The following is a 23,699-nucleotide window of genomic DNA, read 5'->3' as shown; positions in this document are numbered from 1 at the left end:
ACTTCAACTTCCACCAAAGTCATTTTCTGGTAAGATACTTGTACATCACTCATTCACACAGCCATCCAGAGCAACTTTAGTGTCTTGCCCAGGGATGCTTTCACGTGTAGACTGGGAATCAAACCCACAACCTTCCAATTGACTGATCACCCACAACCCACTGATCCACATATGACAAGATCAATTCAACACAAGGTGTTTCAACAGCATAACAAACCTGAGTGGAGGTTAAAAAACATCTTCATCCTGAAGGAAGCAAAGTTGTGTCATAACCTGACTTTAGTCTTTTAATAAACCTGCAGTACTGTTTCCATCACACTTCTCCACCTCTGGTCTCCGCATTCAAAGAGGTCAACGCAATCTAACGAGCAGCCCTGCTTTCCTTTTACTCTCACTTACTGTGTCAACAGCCCGGGCATAAGGTTTCAGTTTCCTGCGGTGCACCACTCACCTACGTCTCAATGAAGTCATGCCAAAAATGATAATGTAAGAATGGAGAGGTTGCCTGAAAGTGTTCTGTGTTTGAGTGGGTGTGTGGTTTTCTTTCTTTCCTTCTGTGTGTGTGTGTGTGTAAAAATCACAGGTCAATTATTCGCCAGGCTGTTGTTTAAAAGTGCTGAAACACAAACCTGACCATGTCGTCAGGCGCCCTGAAGTGTGGGCATCAATGAGAGCCTTGTGTTATCAGGGCCTCCTCCTCCTCCTCCTCCTCCTCATACCAGTGTGATTGAAATGTAAATTGAACGTGTCATAAAGCCCATATTGTCAGCCAAACATTAAAGTTTGAAGAAATAATAACAGGCTCTTTCATTAGGGAAATGACAGCTTGAGCTCGCTCTGATTTCCCTCCCGGTGGAAATTTTCAGTAATTACTTCAATATTGAGAAACATAGGAGTAAAAACAAAAAAAAAAAACATCTGGGATCAATGACAACATTTTCTTTGGATATTGAAAACAATGTTCTTACTCTGACAGCACTTACGGGTAAAAGAAGTTGTGTTCTGTGATGCTGGTGGGTTTTCTGTTCCATGTTTTTTAGCCGACACAGCATTTACAGGTGTCAAACTTTTATTATAATTCTTTCTTTTTTAAAAGAGAACGTCCAGAACAGAAAGACCATTCACTCGACATCCAGGCCACACAAATTATGATGTCAAATTCTTACTGTGGTGGTTGTTGCTGTTTAATCCGCATGATTAATCTGTGTTTTTGAATGAATGTCTGACCATTATGGAGGAATAATGAATCAGACACCATGTGGACACGTTTCAGGAGTCGGGGTTTTTTGGTCTGGACCACAGTAGTGGAGGAATGTCAGTGATGCAGGTTGTCCACCGTATACACACAATTCATGAATCACTGTCTGAATGTTGTGTTATTTTAATGACTTTTAATGATCTATTTTTTATAATCACTTTTGAAAAAAAGAAATATACATATATATATATATATGTATATATATATGTATATGTTTTCAGTTCAAAACGGACAATGGGGATTTGTAATATTTGGGTTATTAGGACACAAAATTCAGTTGTAATTGTTGCTTGTAATGAACAAACTCCACAGTATTGCATGAAAGAGATGCCTACATTGTGAAAACATCTATTTTTTTCTCTTGTGAGGATGTTTGACAAATCTAAAAAAAATAATAATAAAGGCATTATTTTTGTGGACAAATTTTAACGTTGGTGTCTGCAAGACTTTCCAATGTCCACATGTCTGTATCTATTCATTTTATTTAGAGAAATGCATTTAATTAGGACAGGTGAACGATGAGGACAGGTGAATGATGAGGACAAGTGAACGTGAATGAATGATGAGACAGGTGAATGATGAGGACAGGGTGAATGAGGACAGGTGAACGTGAGGACAAGTGAACGATGAGGACAGGTGAATGAATGATGAGGACAGGTGAATGATGAGGACAGGTGAACGATGAGGACAGGTGAATGATGAGGACAAGTGAACGATGAGGACAGATGAATGAATGATGAGGACAGGTGAATGATGAGGACAAGTGAACAATGAGGACAGGTGAATGATGAGGACAGGTGAATGATAATTAATGTCCCAGAGTGAGTGAGAAAGTTAAAGCATTTGTGACCTTTGATCCATTTTGTCAGCACACAATGAATAAAGGTTTGCCTTTAATTAAAAATTGTTAATTTGTATCCCCTTGTCCTTGTTGCAACTACACAAGAAAGAACACCAACTTTTTACTCTGAGTAAACTTTTAAGTTTTAAATTTTAATGTTTATATCAAATAAACATATGACGTACTATGTTTTTGATGAAGATATGGAAACGGCGTGTCACCGTCTTCTTTCTCATCTCTTTTCACTCAGACCCATCATGGTGTTGTTCTTGAGCGCGTAACCAGAGACGTGTATTTTTGATTGACTCTGGACCTCCGCCATGACATGTCAGGAGGAAGTACCCACAGGCTGAGGTTAGAGAGAGAATAGAGAAACTCGGAGGAATGAAGAATGGGACACTGATACAGGGAAGTTCCTGTGTCCGCAGCCTCGAGGTGCATGTAGGATTGATATCATTTCCCAGGCCGACCTGTCTGTGTTTGTGTGTGAGCGTGGACTCAGTTCATGAAGCAGATTCTTAAAACAGGGACTCCTGCTGTATTTGTGACAGAGGTGATGACACTGAGGCGTGTGGAAGTGGGAAAGGCAAACTATAAACAGCTGTTTCCTTGGTGAACATGATAAAACATGTAACAAATTCCAATAGGGCTGCAGTGGTTATTTGATTAATTGATATCTATTTTGATAATCAGATTGAGGTTTTTTTTGTTTTGTAACAAGATTTCTCATATTTCAGCATCTTAAATGTGAATATTTTTGCTTCATGTAAAAAACAAGACACTTGAGAACATCATAATTTCCTCGTTTTACAGACCAAACAAGTACTCAATCAGTCGAGAAAGTAACTGACAGATTTATCAATTTTGAAAATAATCATTCATTGCAGCCCAAAAGTCCAATTAGTATTACAGATTTGTCGTGGCATCACATAGGAATTTCAACTGCAAGGCACAAAATGGCCGTCTCTTTAGCAAAGTCCTAGCTTGCCTGAAGTACATGAGGTACATGTTAAACTATAGGTTTATTCTGCCTCTAGATTCCACTTGTAATTTATGAGTTGAGGGGACGTTCTGACTCCCAGAGAAGGACAATAAAACCTTGAAATACGGTTTCAAGATGGCTTTTGCTCACATCCACAGTAAAAGTACTAATGCTAATGCTAATTGCACTTCTGTCTTATTCGTTTATAGCATTAACGTGCACATGGAACTGTTCAAATTTTGTTGTAACACTGCTGTGCGTAGCATATTGCGTGGAGTGTTGTTATTGACTGGTATTGCTAACAATGGCTAAACCCAAAATAAGTTTGCAACCAGGTTTTTTTCTAACCAGCTAACCTTTATGGGGTCCTAAGCTGAATTTGATTAACTGGGACGTGGTCAAATTGGAGGTGAAGTCAGTCCCATTTCCAACGTCCGATGTAAGTGTAGACAAAACTATTTTTATTTTAAAGTGATGGCTCCCTCTTACAACATAATGTCAAATGCTCCAGATACCCGTGACTAAATGTTTGTGCCTTTATAGATCCAGTGTGCTGTGTAAATAGTACATTTAGGCATGATATTGTTGAAATTTCACTTATATTTCTCAAGAAATTTCATGTTTTGTAAAAATATCCCTCATTAAATGTAAAACAAAGGAGAAAAAACAAAGGAGTTCTTGTTGTTCATAGGTTATTGTTCTATTATTTTGCTATTTTTACTGGTCCGGCCCCCTTGAGATCAAATTGTGCTGTATGTGGCCCCTGAACAAAAATGAGTTTGACATCTGCTCTACAGAGTCAATGCGTTTGTGTGCATTATCTAAAACCAGACTGAGGAATTTCCACAAGATGGTAACCAATATCATGCGGTAATTTTTTTTCATATTGGTCAAGTGACGGAACAAAGACAAAGCGGCGTGTTTTATACAAGCTTTATTTACAACGTCATTTCCAAGTTTTGCAGTGTAGGAAGCACATCAACAGGTCCTCACTGGACCAATGCAGTATGAAATCCACCGAGTCACTTTTTTCCTCATCCTTAAATGACACACAGTCCGTCACATAAAGTATGTACAAATGTATATCTGTATATAAAACTTGGCAAACAGGAGGTTATTTGCTACTTCGGCATGTAAAGAAATGTTTTCCAATGAGTAAAAAAGAAAATACTGCAGACACTGTGATAAGATTGTGTTAATTGCGTTGTCTTTGTCTTTATGACACACTTTTGACTGACCCACAGTGAAATGGTAGTCAAGTGACAATAACAAATACTGGGTAGTATGTAAATAATACAACACACTATGGCCGACATTTGGGAACTGGCTCTGCCCATTTTGAATTTTGTTCACAAATATGAATTATAATGGTGGATTCCTCTGTGTTTCTCCACTGGGAGGATTTTGGCATGAATACAGTCTGAAAAATAAATCATTAGTTTCTCCGGGTTGAATGACTGCAAGTTAATATTAGGAGTACACACAGACACAAAAGCAACGCATACAGTAACTGATAGGAGGGTCAGTAAACGGGATAAATAACAACACAATTTAAAAGTTCCCATACTCTCCCTGATTTAACGTCAAAAACAGGTCAAGCATTCAGTGGATGCGTTCCATTATATACAGATTTCTATACCAAGCCAATGACTTGTGGAGGGGGTGGACGGTCAGGAGCTCTGTGTAATAAAACTTACAGCTCAAACTGCTGATGTTAATGGAAAGTGGTTTACAAAACACAGACACAACCAAAGAAAAATAACACAACACGTCATCCTAATTTGTACTGCACTTTATCACCATCTGCCGGGAATATAAATGCAGTTGAATCCAAAAATGCGGAATCTGATTTAATCAAAAAATGTTTTAATACATTCTGTGCAAACATGGTTTTAATGCAGCTACACATGCATTCACAACATCTTATGAACATGTCTCCCAAGGACAAAACAAGGCCCCCCGGTCATTGCTACGGTCACTTAAAAATACTGTGAAAATATGAGATGATCGTTACAGTAACTGCGAACGATATTGTCAAATGTGCGTGTTGTGTGGAACAAACGTTCGTTTTTAAATGGAGGTAAAATATGACTTTGCAGTTTTTTTTTGTACACTTGATCTGAGCCGACGTCTACACTATGACAAACCGCCACCTCCTCCATCTCCTTTGCTGCATAAGATAAGTATTTGACAGTCGCATGGAAATCCATTGTAACAGAGGTGATATAATAATAATAATAATGATGATACTCATATAAACAAACACAACACCGCCGTTTAAGCAGCAAAAAGAATAAATAAGCAATTGAGATTTTTAAAAAATGCACATATTGAATTGAAAGATTACAGAATAATAATGAGTAAAATAGGTTAAAAACAGAGAGCCCTCATTAAACCGACTTAATCTACACAATAAAAATGTATCATGTGGGTGATTCAAGTCAATTTTGGAGATTTTCTTTCCCTCTTTTGATATATGATACAACAGAACTAGTCTTAAAAGGCAACATGCCTACCTTTTTTTTTCTTTCTTTTTAAATAAAGGCACAGAAGAAATCAAAGAAATCTCCAATTGGAATAAACATATGCATTTATGCCTATAATATGCATACATCGTCAGGCCAAGGTGTTTGTGTCTTTCTCATCCAATTTGTCAACTCTGCATATTAAATTTAAATAAGATGATTGTTTATTAAATAAAAAAAATGTACAACATGAATTACATTTCACTCTAATACTGTAATTTGTGTTGAATGGAATTCATGTAATTTGCTCTGTGGTTACCCCTTCTTTCCCATTAACTATTAATGCCAAAACCTTTATTCAGAAGAAACGATTGCAGCCGTTTTCCCTTTCCATTTAGAGAAATACTACATTAGCCTGCAAGGACTAACGCACAGTTCCTTATGCTTATTTATTCTAATAGTCTGACCTTTCGATTAAATAAAGAATTAATATTTTTAATGAAAAGGGTGTTAAATGTAACACAAACAGTAGTAGTAATGGTGTGTATTCCATTTGTGCATTAAGAGGAAATAGATGACACAGAGAATGTGCACTTTAAGACAAAAATTGGAGTGAGCTTAATGGGGGCTTTTCTGTGTATAAAAGCAGGTCTGTAACAATGTTATTCATTTAAAAAATAAAACACGTATTTTCCCATCCTATGCTCCTACTGCAAAGTGTCCAGATGCCTCGAGGGTAAACCTGTAACGTCCCAGAGGCTCACGACTTATAGTATTCACTAATACTCATGGTAAACCCACTTCTAAAATTGCAAAAAATCTTTCTTTTGTTATGCGATCTGTAAAAAATACTTCTCTTTTTACTGAAAACCAACTGTCCGCCGACCATGTGTGTAAGAAGTGATATGAGGAAATAATGTGTCACTGAGGTATCCTGAAAGAAGCTGGTTAACACATAACACTGTGATACTCTACCTCTGCCCGAGGTGTTTGTAACATACTGCTGGTTGAATAGTAACAGACTTGATGCAGGGGGGGGGAGAGCACAAGCAGACATGTCCACAAAGAGTATGGAGAAACGTGGTGGGGTATGAGCAAGGAGTATTAGATCAAACGAAATGAGGAGGGTGAGGGTTTTTTTTTTTCTGTTTCCAACCGTGTCCCCTCCTCAGACTCGAGGTTACGACGCATGACTCTGCAGAAGGCTGTTAGTGCTCATGCTGTTGGCAGGCGTGCTGGTTATTCGCAGGCTCGAGTCAAGGCAAAAGTCATGCAAACAGTAGAGGCAGGCGGGCGGGCGGGCGGTTAGGTTCATGCATCGAGTGCCTGAACGCGGCTCAGCCACCGCCAGGCTTGGCCAGATCACTGGTGCGCGAGTCATGCAGTGACATTGCTGTTAAGGAGGAGAGACAGAGATGACGGTCAGATGAAAACAGATAACGGGATAACTTTGACAAGCTTTGACAAGCTTTGACAGGGACGTGATTAACAAACGTATTTATAAACATGAAATGGTCTTAAGATGTGCTGTGCATTATTAATTAAACACATTCTCTGTGGTCACTGACACACTCAACCCTGTTTCAACCAGACAGTATGAGGAGCAGAGACGCAGGAGCAACTTCAGGTTATGACTGGATTTCCCTTCAAACGAGGGACAACTTTAGGATGAACTGAATACTATGGCACACAAAGTGTTATCCGGAGACAACCACACTTCACAAATGCTGGTGAAGCTAAGGAAAAAATCAAAAAAAAAAAAATCACTCAAACTAATGCTTTGCTCACAAAACACAGTGAAAACCAGGGACACAGTGACTTAAACAACTGTGGATTGCACTTTCTGGAACAGGTTCGCTTTTTTTCCTCCCCCTTCGGAGGGAAGAATTCTTCTACAATTATTGCTGTACTATTTAGCAAGTTGCCCTTCTTTTCAAAAACCATGTAATACCAACAACAGAAACGACTCAAATAAATTAATTAGTAAGCCAATAGAACATTAACCTGACTTCTTAAGCCCTCTCGTTTCCGTGACCAAGGAAATGGATTGACGTGTAAAACAAATGCTGTTAACCTTAAAGCTACATCATAACAGATTACAACAGGACAGACAGTCTGTCAACCCTGCTCAAACATCAAGACGAAGCTCAAATATGATTACAGGTAGAGATGTGCATGAATACTGCATGAACAAGTAGAGGAGTTCCTCTCAACAAAAAGACAAAAGGATTCTCTGCCCTTAAGAGTCAAAGACTACCTGTCTGATATGGGTTTGCCACAAAGCACAGGTCGGGGAAATTCAGTGGTTGAAACAGAGGGGGAGAGTGTATTTCTTTAAAGTGTTTAGTCAGAACCCGTTAAATATGCTGAGGGCTGAAAAAAGGGAGGAAAGCCTGGAATCACAGGAGTCAGGGTAAAATATGCTTAGTCAGGGAAAAAAACACACGCATAAGTGGTGCAAGATTTGGGCAGCCTTGTCTGGCATCTCTACCTCATGGATCTGATCAAGAAAGGAAAACAAATGAAAACAGATAATCAATAAGCAAGAAAGGAAAAGGAAAACAAGAACTTCCATTAGAAATGAATGGGAAAAAGACGCGCGTCAAAGAAAGCACATCTATTGTATATTATAAGTTCAGCGGATTTGTAAAGGGTAGTTTTTGTCGCAGTTGTTTTTATTTATTTTTTGGCCATCATCTCTACCTTGCGGTAGCTGGCTGGCCGTGTCCAGGGTAGGAGCGGCGTGTGCTGGTAGCTTGTCTCTGCCGGGCCAGGAAGGACTGACCAGAACCAGTGTTGGCCAGTCGCTCTTCAGCCGCCTTCTTCTGCATGGACATACCCTGGGACGAAGATGAAGAAAAATGATGTCTTAGGAGTTGAAATGGTCACCATGTTGAAACAGAAAGCATTAAAAGAGATTCAAAAAGCACAGTGTTAGGTCAGAATTTATGCAGGAGCACAGAAAATGTGGCCGAGGATTAGCTTAATTCAGTCCACACAAGATTAGTGAACATTTAAACAACTCACAACCATTAACACCAGTCACTGATCCAAATATTGAAAAGGGGCAAACAGTGTCTGGTCGCCACATCGCAGTCTCTGCTGCCCTCTAGTGGTAAAAATGTTGTACATTATGACTGTTCAATTGCTCACTCTTGGTTTAAAACACCAGCTTTACATGAGGATATGATTCAGTTAAGAAGAATTCTAGTTTAAACCAGTAACATTAGATGACTAAAGCCCTTCTCACCATATTGTACCAAGCTGACACAATCAGCCTCTCCTCGTAATCTCTCTGGCTCTTGGTCTTGTCCATCTCTTTCTGTTTGAAGGAAAAGTAAAGAGACATTAAATATTTTTAAGATGGATGGTAAAAACATTTTTTGATTCCGAGTTGACAGAGTGTTTACCTCTAATGAGTGTAACATTCTCTCCTTCTCCTGCAGCTGGTTCTTCAGGGCCTGGACCTCGGGACCTGAGCCCTGGTTCTGCTTGGGGTCCAGGGTCCTGATCACCTGGAGGGGGATACATTCAATCACATTAAAGTCCCATGTTACGACACGTATATTTCGGATGATGCTGTGGTCACAAAATAAACTTACACTCTTGGCCTTTTCCAGGTACTTCTTATATCTCTCCTCCATCTGCTTCATGTCGTCATCTTTCTTTTTCAAGGCGTCTTCCAGCTCGTCCACTCGTTGGGCTAAGGGGGAGCGACACAAAAGACTTTGGTTAGATCGACCCAAGTCATTTCAGATTGATAAAAAGACAAAAATCAACAGCAAAATAAGCAGATCTCAATTTAAACAGGGCTACAAACTCACTGCTGGCACTGTATTTAGGCTCCATTTCGTCGATGAGGGTGTTTTTCTTTAATAGCTCGTTGTTCAACTCCCGCACTTTCTCCCTGGTTGAAAGAACAAAGCACCTTTGTTAAAAAAAGTTGTGGGCGATTTTTTTTTTTTGTCTAGCATTTCATGTTAAGCAGTCCAGAATTAAATAACAAGGAAACTTAATTTAAACACAATCCTGACTAAGTAAAAACACAGCTCTGGGTCTTTGAGAAAATGACTTACATGTGCTCCTCGTATTTCTTCTTCAGAATGGAAGACTATAACAGAAGAAAAATGAAAATTGTGTTATATGTATATATATATATAAAACTAAAAATATCTTCAACAAAAGAGTATCCTTCAAGCAGCTACTCGGCTGAATAAATGCAGGAACTACAGCACACTTCAGCTGATGAGTATACTTGTGTTTTAAATACACAACTATCTAAAATGGTTCGGTTCCACTCAGTCCAACCCACGACTACAGGGATAAGGCACCTGAGACTGTATCTATACATAGGTAAAAAAATAAAAATAAAGTAGTTGACCAAATCTAAAACATATTTCCTTTGGCATCCAACAGAGGGAAGCGTAGAGTCAAATCTAGGGGGGGAACATCGTCATAAAACTGATGCTTTATCAAAGATTTTAAATGTTTTCGAGAAAATTACTAGATAATTAATGTTGGTACTAAACCATTGCTGTGTGGGTAATAAAAATGATTTATCAGGATAATCACAAAGACAATTAGATTAGTCTTTTTTTGATCCTGTGCCACCAATCTTGGTGGCTTCTAAAATGTTGGCAAGGTTTCCATGCTCTATAATCTAATCTAGAACAAACAGTTGGGTTTCTACAAGGAGGGGGAAAAAATAAATCTGGATTAAGTGTTTGATTGAGGATTGACAAAAGTTGTCTTCTATTTCTAAAAAGAAATGTACCTACAAACTTGGTAGGACAGAAAGACCTTTGCCCCTGTGCAGCAACTCAGTGTAACAAATGCATAAAATGGAATAACGATTCTTCTTGTATTTCTGGAAATTAAGGTTGAAATTTGCAAAGTACATTCTCCAATGATAAAAAGAAATAACCGAATAAGCTAAATTATTACATTCTGAGTTGTAAACACTGGTTCAAAAGTCAAGAAAGAGCGAGGAAACTTGTTTGGATTCAAAGATATACTTACTATTGCCTGACAGTGGGAGCATTATATTTTTAGGGGGAAAGTGCAAACATTTAACTCAATGTTCAGTATCAAGGGCCTACCAAGTGTGTATTGTTTTAGAGTTATAGCTAATAGCCTTGCTAGAAGTCCCTCTACTCAGGTTTCCAGTCTGCTTAAATTTCTACTCAAATAACTCTGAGGTTTACTTGGTTTACTCATTTTTGTAAAACAAAATATAATGCTGGAATTACAAATAAATGTTTTACACGTATTACACAGCATATTAACTGCTCTGAATTACTTGTCATTGCTGTAGAAATTGGGAGTTACAGTGTTGTTCTGATGTAATAAATGTACAGTAGCTGTCATTTCTCCGTCTAGGTTTAATTAATAATGCATGTTTCTGCTTTCATTGCTTATACACATTTATAAAATAATAAAAATACTGTAACTGTTCTGTTTATATTGGGTGTACAAAGACTGTCTGGATGCCAAATCTACACATGTCAACAGGAAAGGAACCCGGAAAATGCCCACACTTAAGATTCTTGATTGACACATAATGATTATGATAAACACACACACACACGCATGCAAACTCTCTCACACACATAAGCCCTGTTGTTGGGAGAAGATCCAAACCTTTTCCTAAATACAAGCTGTCCCATACTAGAAACTGGAGACAAGGAACAGAGAAGAATACATTTTTTTTCTTTTTGTGTAGGATCATATAATGAGACATAGGTTTTAATGAACAAGACTGAATTTGCTTGGCATATTTGATAAGTGAGGGCTTTTAGACAATGTAAATCAGATAAAGTTGTATTTTTTGGGATGAAATGAGGCTCTTACAGTGAATTTAATCACTGATGCATTAGAGCGTTTAACCCAGCCAAATAAAACAAGGCTTTTATGTACAGTATCCCAGGAGAATACACACTTTTATAATGCTACAGGACAGATTGTATGCAAAACCACACACAAACACAAAACCTGCTATGACAGGATGGGTGTTAGATATTGTTAGTGTTAAGTAAAAGGTTAGTTAAGAGAAAAGTAAATCAAAATGTTGATCCTTCAGGATTTTTTATGTACTGCAGTCATGAGGACTCTCTATTTACCAGGTGTGATACAATGGTTGTTGGATTTTCTGTGGTGCTTGGCATCAGGGGCGAACACAACAAAAACAAACAGTTGAGAACTCACGTCATCTGCTTTAGATCCCTGCTCTTGAACGGTCTTTTGTAGCTCCTCTACCTGACTCTGTTCCTCCATCAGGCGCTGATTGATTAACCTTGATAAAAGGGCAGAAAGAAAAGGACCAGTCTGACAACATAGTTTCAACAAAGCTATACAGTGGTAAGACAAAAGAAAAAAAACATCAGAGCTGCAGGAATGTGGCTGTCATACAGACACAGAAAATCTTTACGGAGCAATGAATGAACGGTAGATTGAGTTTCACATTAATAATAACATGAACAAACCAAGACAAAGAAATTAGCTCAATTCCAATTGGCTAATAATAACAGTTACTTTCTGAGGCCAGCACTGTGTACAATCAAGCATCTCTTTGTTTTCGGTTAATGCCGCTAATCTACATGTAGCCGTGCCCTCAGCCGACCTGTTCTCCGTCTCCAGTTCGTTCTTTCTCCTGTTGGCGTCCTCCAGGAGACTCTGCAACAGCGCAATCTTCTCGTTGTCCGACCCCTCCTGAGCCAGCTTTAGCATCTTGTTCTCGTGCTGGAGACGGATCAGATGTTCCCTGTATTGAAACAACAACAAAAAAGACGATACACGATGAAGAATTCAACCCGTGTACTTTACAGAGACAACGCCAACCCCGTAGAATAAAGATGTAATGAGAGAAATATTAGGTGTTTGTTCCATCTTCTCCAGATTACACTAACATCTGCACAAATCACTATATAATCATATTTAAGTAAGCTTGAGTCATAGTTGGATGAGAAAGCATTATTTGTAAATACACCCGTAACGTAAACAGAATAACAGATCTCTTGGTGCCACTAAAATGCTCCAGTGACACTGCTATAATACAGAGAAACTCACTGACACGGACATTCTCAGAGCTCAAGTCAGGTTCAAGACAGTCACCACATGTAAACTGATGATGCTGCACCTGTCTGTTTCCCTGAGTACCTGTGTTTTAATCATGAAACTGTCTTTATGAAAAAAAAAGGAAAAGCAGGAGAATCAAAACATAGCAGTGAACTCCCCTCAACCCTGCAGTTTAATCCACCTACTCAACAGATTAACTCGAATTTTCATTTTACGGCACCGAGTATAGTCTGTTATATGCGTTTTCAGGGTGTGGCTGTTCACTCTTTCCAACTTAAGAACTGTGTGTGTGTGTGTTTTAGCACACTCACAGCTGGTTGCTAGTAAAAGTTGGGTTCAGGGAGAGTGAAGACAGAGTTGAGAAGTTGCAGTGTAGCTTGTTTGGTTACAAAAAAAAAGTTATTTTGAAGCCTGGACTTCCTCTGTTAGACCTTTGATTCCTGCACTGCAGTAGACGGGGGAATAACTGTGATTCCAGCTGTTTTTCTGGCTCCGTTCAGTTCAGACACAACACGGCCAGACACTAATCACTTCCAGATGCCGGCTTTTCACGCCCAGTGGACACTGACGTCCAGCGACAGACATAAACGAGCATGACTTACAAAGTTAGCCAGCTAGCAATTCTGCAGTTCACACACCGTTCATCTCTCAGATATCACACATGAAACAGCGCTGTTGCAAATTCTTGCGAGATCTGACATCACCTCAAGACACAGAAGCTTTTCATTATCTGCCACTTAAGGGTACGGAATAACCTGGATCAGTTAAGCATGATTAACTTTTCTTTTCATGAGCAGCTATTGGAAGATTAGTAGTTCAATGAAAAATCCTCATTGTTTTTATGTTTGCAACTGTTTAAATAAAATCCAGGCACTTAATGCGATCAGGAGAAAACCCCAGCCCTCTTGGAGAGCAGCAGACAGGCTGATGTAACTCACACACAACTCTTACATAACTCAGCACAGACACAGCTCTCTTTCAGCAGGGTGAACAAACTTAAAACTATCTGGCTAATCAATGAAGTAACACACACACACACACACACACACACACACACACATTATTGGTTTCAAAACTCATACCGAAACTCTGGGGTGGTGATCTCAGCAGCCAGTGAATCTGAGCCGTCGTTGCTGACCAAAGGGAAGAGACCTGGGCAAACAGATAAGTGTTCAAACCAATATTATTTAAGCTTGACCGGAATTGACTGTAGTTTTCAAAAGGTCAATGCATAACCACTCGGGTTGAGCCACTTTGACGTTTCTTTACCAGAGCCGAGCTGTCCCTCCTGAGCCTGGACACAGTGCAGCTCCTCTATAGTCTCCTTGAGTGAGTCCCTCTCTGTCCGCATACGCTGCAGAGAGACATGAAGACAGAATTACACAATTTGACAACACCAAAAAGCATTGTTTGGTGACACTTTTTGGATGTTACTGTGATAAACGTGCATACATCTTTTTCTTTTTGTAGGGAGTCGACTTTTTCTTTGAGGCGTTTGTACTCAAACTCCATCTTGTCCGCTTTTTTAGACTCTTCTGATAGTCTGTTCTGAAGTTCAACCACCTGTGCAGAGGAAAAACAGTTAGAGAAAAGCTGCAAGAGACGACATTACACACAAACAACACACACACACACACACACAGAGCTGTTGGCCGAGTACCTGTCTCTTGTACGTCTCCAGCTGACCCTTTGTAGCGTTCGCTTTTCGTAGTTCTTCTTCCAAACCGACGTTGGTCTGCATTAACAATGTGTTCTTCTCCTCCATCAGCTTAGTCTGAAAATCAGAGTCAGAAATGTGTGCTTCACTTTTGCAACCACACAGTGTTCAACTGAATGTTGCTTGTTTTTCACATCTGTGTGCGACGGTGTACCTGTCTTCTGAGAAGTCCCATGTCCTCCAGTTTCTTCTTGTAGTGCTCCACCGTGCCCTCTAGTTTGGACACTTTGTCCGACGAATGCCTAGAGGAGAATTCAACAAGCAGCTGTCATTTTGAGGCAGAAAGCTTTACAGTAATACAGAAATCACACAATGATGGGGTCAATAGTGCACTCTTAGGCAACGGTTATCTCATTTTCAAATCAAGTTATTGAAATATTTGTTGCAACAAAAACTGATTGGTTGATTAAAGTCATACTGGCACGCACAGGTGATACAAATCTACCTCAAACAACTTCGGAGATTGAATTAGCGCCGTTTGAATGCTCTAAATATGCACACAATGAACATAATCTGCCAAACAATGAATGCTTATATAAAAAAATTACAAGGCTTTGCACAACCAGATCAACCAGATTACTGCGAACAATAACAGGAATCTCCTCTCTTGTCTCGTGTTTTGTTTAGTTTAGTTTAGTTTAGGTTTACGTGGGTGAAGTTGTTATTTTACATCGCTCCTCACCTGAGAACATCCATTTCATCCTTGAGGGACTGGGCTTCGTCAGCCAGTGTCACGAGGTCTTCGTTCTGCGACTTTACATCTAGAAGTTCTTTCTCAAGCTCCTCACAACGAATCCGATAGTCGTCTTTTGCTGCCTCCAACCTAAGATAAATTGGGGACAAAAATCATCAGTGATTTGTGACATTAGTTTAATTCTAATTCTAGGTCGGATTTTCAATCATCCATCTAGTGATTCCACACCTGAATGTTTCTTCCTGTAGTTGCTCCAGCTGTGTCTGCAGCTGGAGGTGTCTGCGTCCGGCTGGACTGTTAATGTCCTCTATGGAGTCAGACTGGTTCAGTCTCTCCATTAGGACCTGGTTTTCTGCCAGCAAACTGCTCTTCTCTTCTTGCAGGGCTGCCACCTGGGGGGGAGGAAGGGCGGCGAGTAGGAGGGCAAAGAATGGAAGTGCAAGGAAAAGACCAAAAAGAAGCAGAAAGGGGAACAGATGAAAATGAAAAAAAAAAAACAAATGGAGAAAGTGGCATGGGGACAGAATGAAAAAAAATGAAAGGAGGTGAAGATGGAAAGAAAGGGTAGGGTAACAAGTTAGAAGGGAGTAGCTCTAAAGCTATGTACTTAAATGCACATTTGAGTATTCAGTCTCATCATTGAATATATCACTGCAGTATCAACTTCAGTATATGAATGCAAGGACACATCAGACACATCAGACACACCGGCACAGCAAAGAGGGCTACATATGGTTTGATACTGTCTTCACACAGTGTGATAGACGGGGAATCAAACTCCACACAAAGCAAAGCGAGAAGCTGGTTGTTTTCACTGGCATGTGCCGCACGATTTAAGCCCAAAATGTTGTTGGATTTAACGAGACACTTTAACTGGTCAAAACTTTAGAGTATATTCACAAATGACACAGCAACTGTAATTGAGTAAGTGAGAGGGATCTTATTCAACATTCTCAGAAGCAGCACTTTGGCCTACATACAGTATCTGTATGAACTTGTGTTGAGTTCAAGGTTTAAGGGATATTTACATTTTCTTTGTGCCCTAGTTCTTTATTTTTGTTAGACCCTAAGGACAGATTTGAGATCTGGTTGCCTGTTTTCTTGTGTTTATTTTCCTTTAACACTCTTGTGTGTGAAATGTATGCCATTTAAATGTCAGTGACACTGTTATGTAGAAGCACTCTGAGAGAACTTGCACCACTCTGAAAAATTGTCTCACTGCAACAAGCTCACACCAAAGACGTGATTAGTATCGACACATATTGAGTGGCACTCAATTTTTATTTATTTTTTTAGGGAAGAAATCCAAAGCAGATTTGGGAACAATTTGGAATTATTTTTTCAAATCTTTCAAACCAAGCTATTCCTCTTGCTGCCTATTATCGCTGTGGGAAAGCATGAAACACAACAAGGTAAAAAGGCAGCAGGGTTATTATTGAAGGGATGACATCCGACACACCCACACAAAACTGCAGCTGGTGTGTGTCCTGGGAACATCATGTGTATACATGTGCGCACACACACTTGTGCATAAACGTGTACACACACATGCACACATAATTAGGAACAAGGAGGGAATCTCGATTCCTAAAGGGATGCTGGTGCAAGCAGACTGGTAAAAAAAAAACAAAAAAAAAACTATCCAGGACTTTTAGACACACCACACAGCATGGATGGAAGGTAGAGACGGAAAGAAGAAAGATTGGATTTACCCTCTCTTCTAGCTCATTTAAGTCTAACCTCAGTCTATCACGCTCCTCTTGCAAATGGAGGGCCTTTAAAGCAAGGCACACAGCATTGAGATCGTCAGGCATAATGAGGAAACTGATTGAACACAAGTTGAAAGTAGGTAACCCTTTAAATTACAGCTGTGTACAAGTGGCTGTGTCACCGACAGGAAATGAATTCAAACAATGTCAACTATGATTATCTATAGATACACATCATTCTCTCTCTCTCTCCATTTAACAGAGTCTGTCACTGATGAGAACAACAAAACAACCTCCAAGTAAATAATGCATCATGTGGAATTATACAGAAAAGGAAGCTGTGTTTACAGTGTGACCAGAAAAATATTAAATGACACAGTCAGAACAATAGTAAAATATATAATAAAAGGAGAAAAAAACCTCTTGTTTATATCATTGTAGGTTTTCTCTGTTTTGAACTTATTCAACATTATTAACTACTAACAAAGTAATTACTGTGCAAAAGTTGACAAATAAAGAAAATGCTTAATTACCCCTACAAAAAATGGGTTCTGGTTTTATCCGAGTCTGTTAGTTTGTGTGTTTCTTTGTCAGCAGGATCACACAAAAAACTACTCTATTTCTCAGGTAACGTTGGGATCTTCATGTAAAAACAGACGTGGGTAGAACATGTTTGCCTTGACAGAAACATGAGTGTCATTCTACTTTATCAGTATTTAAATATAAGGATTAAAGGTTTAAAAGTGCATTATCTTGAGAAAATAATCAATAACTATTAGCAAACAGTTCAAAGTATACTAGATAGCAGATATCATGTAATTATATTAATAAGACAAGAATATATTACAGCCTGCTAGTGTGTCAAAAACTAGGATTCACAAGGTTTTTAAAAAATTGGGGGTTACAATTGAGCAAAACCAACCTGCATGTCAAGCTCACGACACCTCTGGGCAATCTCTTCCTTGGTAGCCATCGCATCGTTCAGCTCCTCAACAGTTTTTTTCAGCTGAGAACAGAGAGACAACATTTCCATTTGGATGTGATGACAAAAATGTACATTTGCTGGATCTGGAGCTCACAAGAGAAATCACAAGTCTGAGGTGTTTTCTTTCTGAGGTGAAGCAAGGAAAGTGTATAGTAAGCATACTTCATACCTGTCTGTCTAGATCCACATATGAGTCATTTCCTCCCATCACTGGAGTCTCTTTACTCATCAGCTATGGAAACGAAAAAAGTGATTCGTGTTTGGTAGACATCCAACTGTTGCTGATCATGGAAATGTGTCACAACAAAAAGTAAAAGTAGTAATAGTTTGATAATCTACCTCTTGGATGGCTGTCATGACAACATGCTGCACTGACTCCTCCATCATCATGATGGTCTGGATATATTCTAGAGAACACAAAGGAAACACACACACACACACAATCATGGGGTGTATTCAAGTTTCTGGTCCAGCTGTTGCATAAATGTGACATCGAAGATGTTACAGGGCTATATGGAAAGAGCACCTTGCTTCTGCTCACAGTTGACAGCACAGCCCAGTAATAGTTGCAGCATCCTTCCAAGTTCTGCTGCATCAGAGTGTTCTCCGATGAGGTTAACGTCTGGTAGAGTGAAGTCATTAATGTGCTGGCCTAAGACCTAAACGGAAGGAAAATGTGTCATTTGAGTTTTTATTTTAAAGGGTTGGATGTGGAGCAGAGTCTCACAGCCTCTCGCTGAGACCACGTCTTATATGGTCTGAATATCAGGAACTATGAGTCTTTTTTTTTTATTTCAAACCTAATACAAAAGATTGGTCTTACCTCCTGGTTATAGTCTAGGATGCCCTTTAGAATTTTCTTTAGATTGCTGACCTGAGGAAAAAAAGAACATTTAGTAAAAAAACATTAAGTACAATACAGATTACAACCAAACCTCTTGGTCCCAAATCAATTTCAAACACATGCATTCAAAACTAAATCCTGTGTGATGCTTACCTTTAGTCTCCAGTTGTCCCCAACATCAGGTTTGATTCTACTAATCCAAGCATCGCTGAAATACACAACATCTCTAAAACGAAACAAAGAAAAACAACAACAAAAAGTTAGGGTTGAGAGTGATTCTGTGCTGGACTGTTGAGCATAACCACATACAAAATGGGGTCAGCAAGAAGATTGCTTAGTGGTCACCAGTGTTTATGAATATTTAAATATACTGTTCTACAACATATATTTATGCTAGAAAAGGAGAGCCAAAACTTCCCTTTTAAAACTTAAAATAACAATGGAAATATAGCCAACTCTTACTCTCCAGGGTGGGAACTTACATTTTCTGCAGAGCTTGAGCCATGACGACACCACTCGTCATGTCTTCTACTGTCTTGCATGGAGCCTCCACTCCAAACGTCTGGATCTAAACAATAAACACACACACACACACGTATACACTGTCAGTGCTGGGTGTGAGGGCAAAACAATGTAGGTGTTAAACGGTTTAATTCATTTAAGATGACCTTTGATGTAATCTGCTAAAAACAAACAATTCACCTGAAAAGCTGACACATTTTCAGAAAAACCTGACTTGCACTCACAAATACAGCCTGAATTAAACTATTTTGAGGGTACACACATTAGTGCACACCACAGATAGGAAGTCATTTATTCTATTTTGGCATTAAATATATTAGTGGGTACGCTAAAGCACATCCACTTGGCATGACTTTGTTACCCTTCTTTCCTTCTACTCTACTCTTACTCCAGGCATAACATCTGATCCTCAGACAGAAGTGAAAGCAGACAGTCCACGTACCAAAAGAGGAGGGGAAACCGGGAGCAGGGATGTTTGATTTAACAGGAAGTAAATGACTGAAACTCTGCCTGCATGTCATGTCATCCCGTCTGTCTCACCTTTCATCTCATGTCTCAAATGTAACATGTAGTTCAATGTAGGGCAGCTTTGAGTGTTGGGTTAGAAAGAATTGCCAAGGCATTAGAAATGACCGCTGTTTAAGTGTTTACTCAAGTCTCTGAAAATAAATATGATGCAAGAACAACTCCCTCTCCAACTACTCACAAGCAAGCACCAATGGATTTATTTCAAATTTGTAAACAAACTGATGAAACTGCATTTACAGTGCTTGATTCATTCATCTTTTACTTTTTATATATATATAATTTATTATATATATATAATTTAAATATATATATATAATTTATTGCTTATGTTTTAGAAACATGGTCTGAGATTTTGGAGCAGCATTTTTAAGCATATCCCACCACAACACCTTCCTGTATGTGCCAATTATCATCCTTGTTCCTACTCACTCACTGGATTTTCAGGGAAAAGTAAATAAGTAAAATAGTTGTTCCCACTATCAAGCAGACAGCTAGTGACTGATGACAGACTACAAACAAAACAATATCCCTAATTACATGAGATTAAGCATCAATGAGAGACTAGTGAAACTATACCCACTTCAATTCCGCTCACATCCGTTTTTTCAGTCCTTTCACAGTGATGCTATATTATCTTATAAATGTTGCATTTGTGATTCCGTTTTTGGATACTATAAATACATATGCAATAGAGATGAGTGTACTGTATGGAGTATGAATTGATGGTGGGAAAAAAACAAGATAAGCCAGGTGGAGACGGTTGCATCCAGGCCCACTGTTCTAAACCCGTTGGTGGTTCTCTCCATCACACAGTGTTGTTTGATCTACATCATTTCCTTCTACAGGAAAGACGTGAAAGGAAAGAAAACATTTGATGAGCCAGGCCACAATGAAAACAGACAACCAACAAAAGGCCTTGAACAGTCAACAGAAAATCGTTCCTGTGAATGTAGTCGTAATATGTTTCGTGGATTTTACATTTGGAAGCCTGACCAGTAGCTACATTGTCTGGTGTTGATGAGTTATTTGGGGTTCTGTTGGTTTATTTACATATTAAGTGATACATTTTCATGGGCAAATGAGCTCCACATGCTTGGCTGCATGTTACATCAACAAAACTGTGGCACACATACCACTGAAGTACAAAGGCTTTAAACGGGACATATTGTATGCCCATGTGAAGTGCAGGGGAGCACTGCAGATCAATGGCTTTGTGGTGTTAGGACATTACATTGGGGACCAGGCGTCAGTGGATGACGCCCTTTGCACTAGACTTTTAAGTTGATCCTGACTGTACTGATGTTCAACAACAACTCATCAGTGTAAAAAAGCTAGCCGTGTCCCACCATTATAGAACTACGGTAGCTTATGTCACACAATCCAATTGTGTAACAGTAGCCATTTTAGCAGGAAGCCATGCCGTTTAAATCCACAGAGGCATATATACCAGGCAACATATACAGTATGTCAGGCTGTTTCCATACTCATACATAATATGAAAAGCATCCAGGGGTGTTATTATGGTCACATACATTCAGTCTGTCAAATGACGCTATGTATGGTTTGATCTCTGTGGATTTAAAGTGTGCAGTGAACAACCTTTTCCTGACACCATGTTGGTGTAAACACACCAAGTCACGTGATGTCAGGAGCTCACTTAGGAACATTTCCCAATAAATTTATCAAATTAACTGCTGAACCTTGAAGCACTGGCCATAAAGTAACGGGACGTGGACAACCACTTCTGCATATACTGTACCTCTTCAGTGTAATTCTCTTCAACATGAAACTTCACAAACTTTCTTGCTATAGTTCCCACTGCCATGTTAACTTGTCATATGGCATATTCAACATTTTACTGTTGTGAACATGTGTGAGCTGCAACATGACTGAGCTGAAAACCAATTAACATGGAAACAAAAGAGCATCATGAGACCTGAAGAATCTAGTTTGATTTACTTTGTGTTTGTTTGACTTGCCAGATTAAAATCAGTCTGCTTTGATCAACGCATGTGACTGGATCACCCAGGAGACATGGTAATACCAGGTCTGACCCATTCTGAGTTAAGCCGAGGTGGTCAAATTACTGAATATATGTTGCACCAAAAGTGAAATGGTTCTTTAATGCTTCAATGTCTTTAATTTCCAATATTGAGAAATTATTTTTTTTCACTGGTTTTAAATGCAAGTTTATGTGGGACACTTAAGCTCTTGAGTGTCAGCATCTCAATTTTTAAAAATGGGAATCCACAAGTTGATTTTAAAGTGTTGTAGCACGACAAATGAGGAAGCACATGACTTGGCAGAAGATGCGTGAGCTTACCGGTGCTCAACCCCACTTTAACCAATACCATATGTTTGTTTTCACCAAACACCACCACCACTGACACTTAGGCCAGATGTGTACAGTCAGAACTCCTATGCAGTTTCCATATGACATGTCAAACAACCCACTCGCAATCCTCTTCAGGATCTTGAACACAAAAATACATAAAACAGCACAAATGCTATGATGTAAACAACGTATCAAAGGCTACACGTGACCCACATTGTGATGCCCCTTTTCCACCTGGAACGTTTGTTTCCAGCTTTGTCTCAAAGAGCTACCTTGCATTTAGGCTTTTTTTCCAAATAAGACTGAACAGGGAATCAGGAAGGGAAGGACATTGGGCAACAATGACAGGAATCCAGACTCAAACTAGGCACAGCGATGGAACGTTATATGCTCAATACAGATGTAAACGCACTGGACCCTAAAAGCCATATCTCTATTGTTTTAACATCTGGTACTAAATACAGCAACAAGAACTGAGCTAGCTTCATGTCCGGCTGCACAGAGCTAGCTAGAACCAAAAATACTGAGAGGGTAGGCGGTTTGCTGGCGGCTAGCAAACAACACATCAGCAGCTAGAGCAGCGAACAGCTGGCCTGCATACGTAACCAGCGTAGCCTCTGTGTTCCTGTCTGCTCCGTTAGCTCGCCGAGCTAGCTCCAGCTAAGTATGATTGCTAGCCTAGCCGACGCCGGGGAGCTGTCAGTCAGAGGAAATAAATCACCAAAAAACTTCTTATTTCACCACGTACCCATGTCAGGAGGCTTTCGCACAGCTCCATTCGATCCAAAGTCTCGGATGTACTCATCGTTTACTAACGTACGACGACTATGTGTGGCAAAGTGAGCCTAAAGTTAGCTGTCGGCTTCATACACCTCCCGAGGTCTCTCGCTGTCCGTCGGCCAACACCAGTCGTTGCTTCGCTCCGCTACGCCGGCGTCTGCCAGAGGAGCACTGGGTGGGCGGAGTCTACGGTGCAGTTAAAGGAAAGTTCCCACTATTACAGTATAAACCCAGGGGTATGGAAGAAAAATAAAAAATATAGGTCAATCATTATCATGGGATGCTAAGTATGAGATACTAAGTCATAATAATTAGATTCTAAGTCATAATAATTAGATGCTAAGTCATAATTTCGAAATAGTACTCATTATTATGACTTGGGTATGCATTTTTTTTCCCATGTGGCATTATGGTGCATATTACCAAACACATTTCTAAATTAAAAGTTACCAAAGTCACACAACACATGACTCTCAAAAACAAACATTTATTTACACGCCTCTAATTTGTGTTTAGAGCTATACATTATTCAACTTTAGCAGAAAACCCCCCCTTCAACTTTGGTTGAAGAGGTCACAACAGGATTAATGTATGTATTACAATTCTAAGTGATACGCAAGTTGCGAAAACTACTTCCCTTAAAACCTAAAAACGATTATATGCACTTGATATTTATATTTAAAAATAAAAAGCAGTTTTGACAAACAGAATTGCGCTAACTCATTATGGGAGTGGAAAAACCTACAGTTATAGTCATCAAACAACTGAATCTGTTCATTATTCGAATATGAATATCTGTCTCATCTGTCTGCCCCTTTTCACTGAACGCTGTCGAGCCAAGTTCGAGAATGTGCACAGCTGACTCACTTCCTTCAGAGAGGCAAAGAGGTCGTACTCTGTGACCGGTCTTCTCTGTCTAATGCTTGAAAACATTTGTTTGGTGCAGATTTACACCATCAAACTCA

At 39.3% G+C, this 23,699-nt stretch overlaps 1 protein-coding gene across 6 annotated transcripts; it reads right to left on the bottom strand.

Annotated features, from left to right (window-relative positions):
• Positions 1–3,999: 3,999 nt before the first annotated feature.
• hook3 (hook microtubule-tethering protein 3) lies at positions 4,000–22,877 on the bottom strand. Of its 6 annotated transcripts, none has more exons than XM_044012441.1 (25): positions 22,703–22,877; positions 19,052–19,137; positions 18,723–18,795; positions 18,549–18,599; positions 18,252–18,384; positions 18,065–18,132; positions 17,895–17,957; positions 17,663–17,746; positions 15,260–15,423; positions 15,020–15,160; positions 14,492–14,579; positions 14,281–14,394; positions 14,073–14,183; positions 13,890–13,974; positions 13,703–13,772; positions 12,166–12,306; positions 11,751–11,838; positions 10,566–10,571; positions 9,623–9,657; positions 9,371–9,453; positions 9,149–9,249; positions 8,957–9,061; positions 8,797–8,868; positions 8,250–8,386; positions 4,000–8,046 (listed from the first exon to the last, which is right to left on the bottom strand). In XM_044012441.1, the coding sequence occupies exons 1-25, from the start codon at positions 22,757–22,759 to the stop codon at positions 8,034–8,036; spliced, it is 2,169 nt and encodes a 722-aa protein (XP_043868376.1). In that variant the 5' UTR covers positions 22,760–22,877; the 3' UTR covers positions 4,000–8,033. The 6 variants fall into 6 exon arrangements, with proteins under 6 accessions (XP_043868376.1, XP_043868375.1, XP_043868377.1 ...); XM_044012440.1 differs by having other exon boundaries at positions 4,000–6,939; XM_044012442.1 differs by lacking the exon at positions 10,566–10,571 and having other exon boundaries at positions 4,000–6,939.
• Between the last annotated feature and the right edge of the window lie 822 nt (positions 22,878–23,699).

This window comes from Solea senegalensis, linkage group LG21 (assembly GCF_019176455.1).
Source record: "Solea senegalensis isolate Sse05_10M linkage group LG21, IFAPA_SoseM_1, whole genome shotgun sequence".
NCBI classification, from domain to species: domain Eukaryota; kingdom Metazoa; phylum Chordata; class Actinopteri; order Pleuronectiformes; family Soleidae; genus Solea; species Solea senegalensis.
Note: the sequence above shows the minus strand (reverse complement) of the source record. Positions and strands in the feature narration are given on the sequence as shown.

Bases quoted from the DNA above. Each gene is read 5' to 3' on its own strand.
- hook3 (XM_044012440.1), bottom strand. From the start codon at position 22,759: ATGAGTACATCCGAGACTTTGGATCGAATGGAGCTGTGCGAAAGCCTC. The intron at 15,161-15,259 runs GTGTGGAATCAC...AATTTATCTTAG, and splicing joins CTACAGGAAGAAACATTCAG to GTTGGAGGCAGCAAAAGACG. The intron at 9,250-9,370 runs GTGAGTTTGTAG...GCTCCCCCTTAG, and splicing joins GCCTAAATACAGTGCCAGCA to CCCAACGAGTGGACGAGCTG.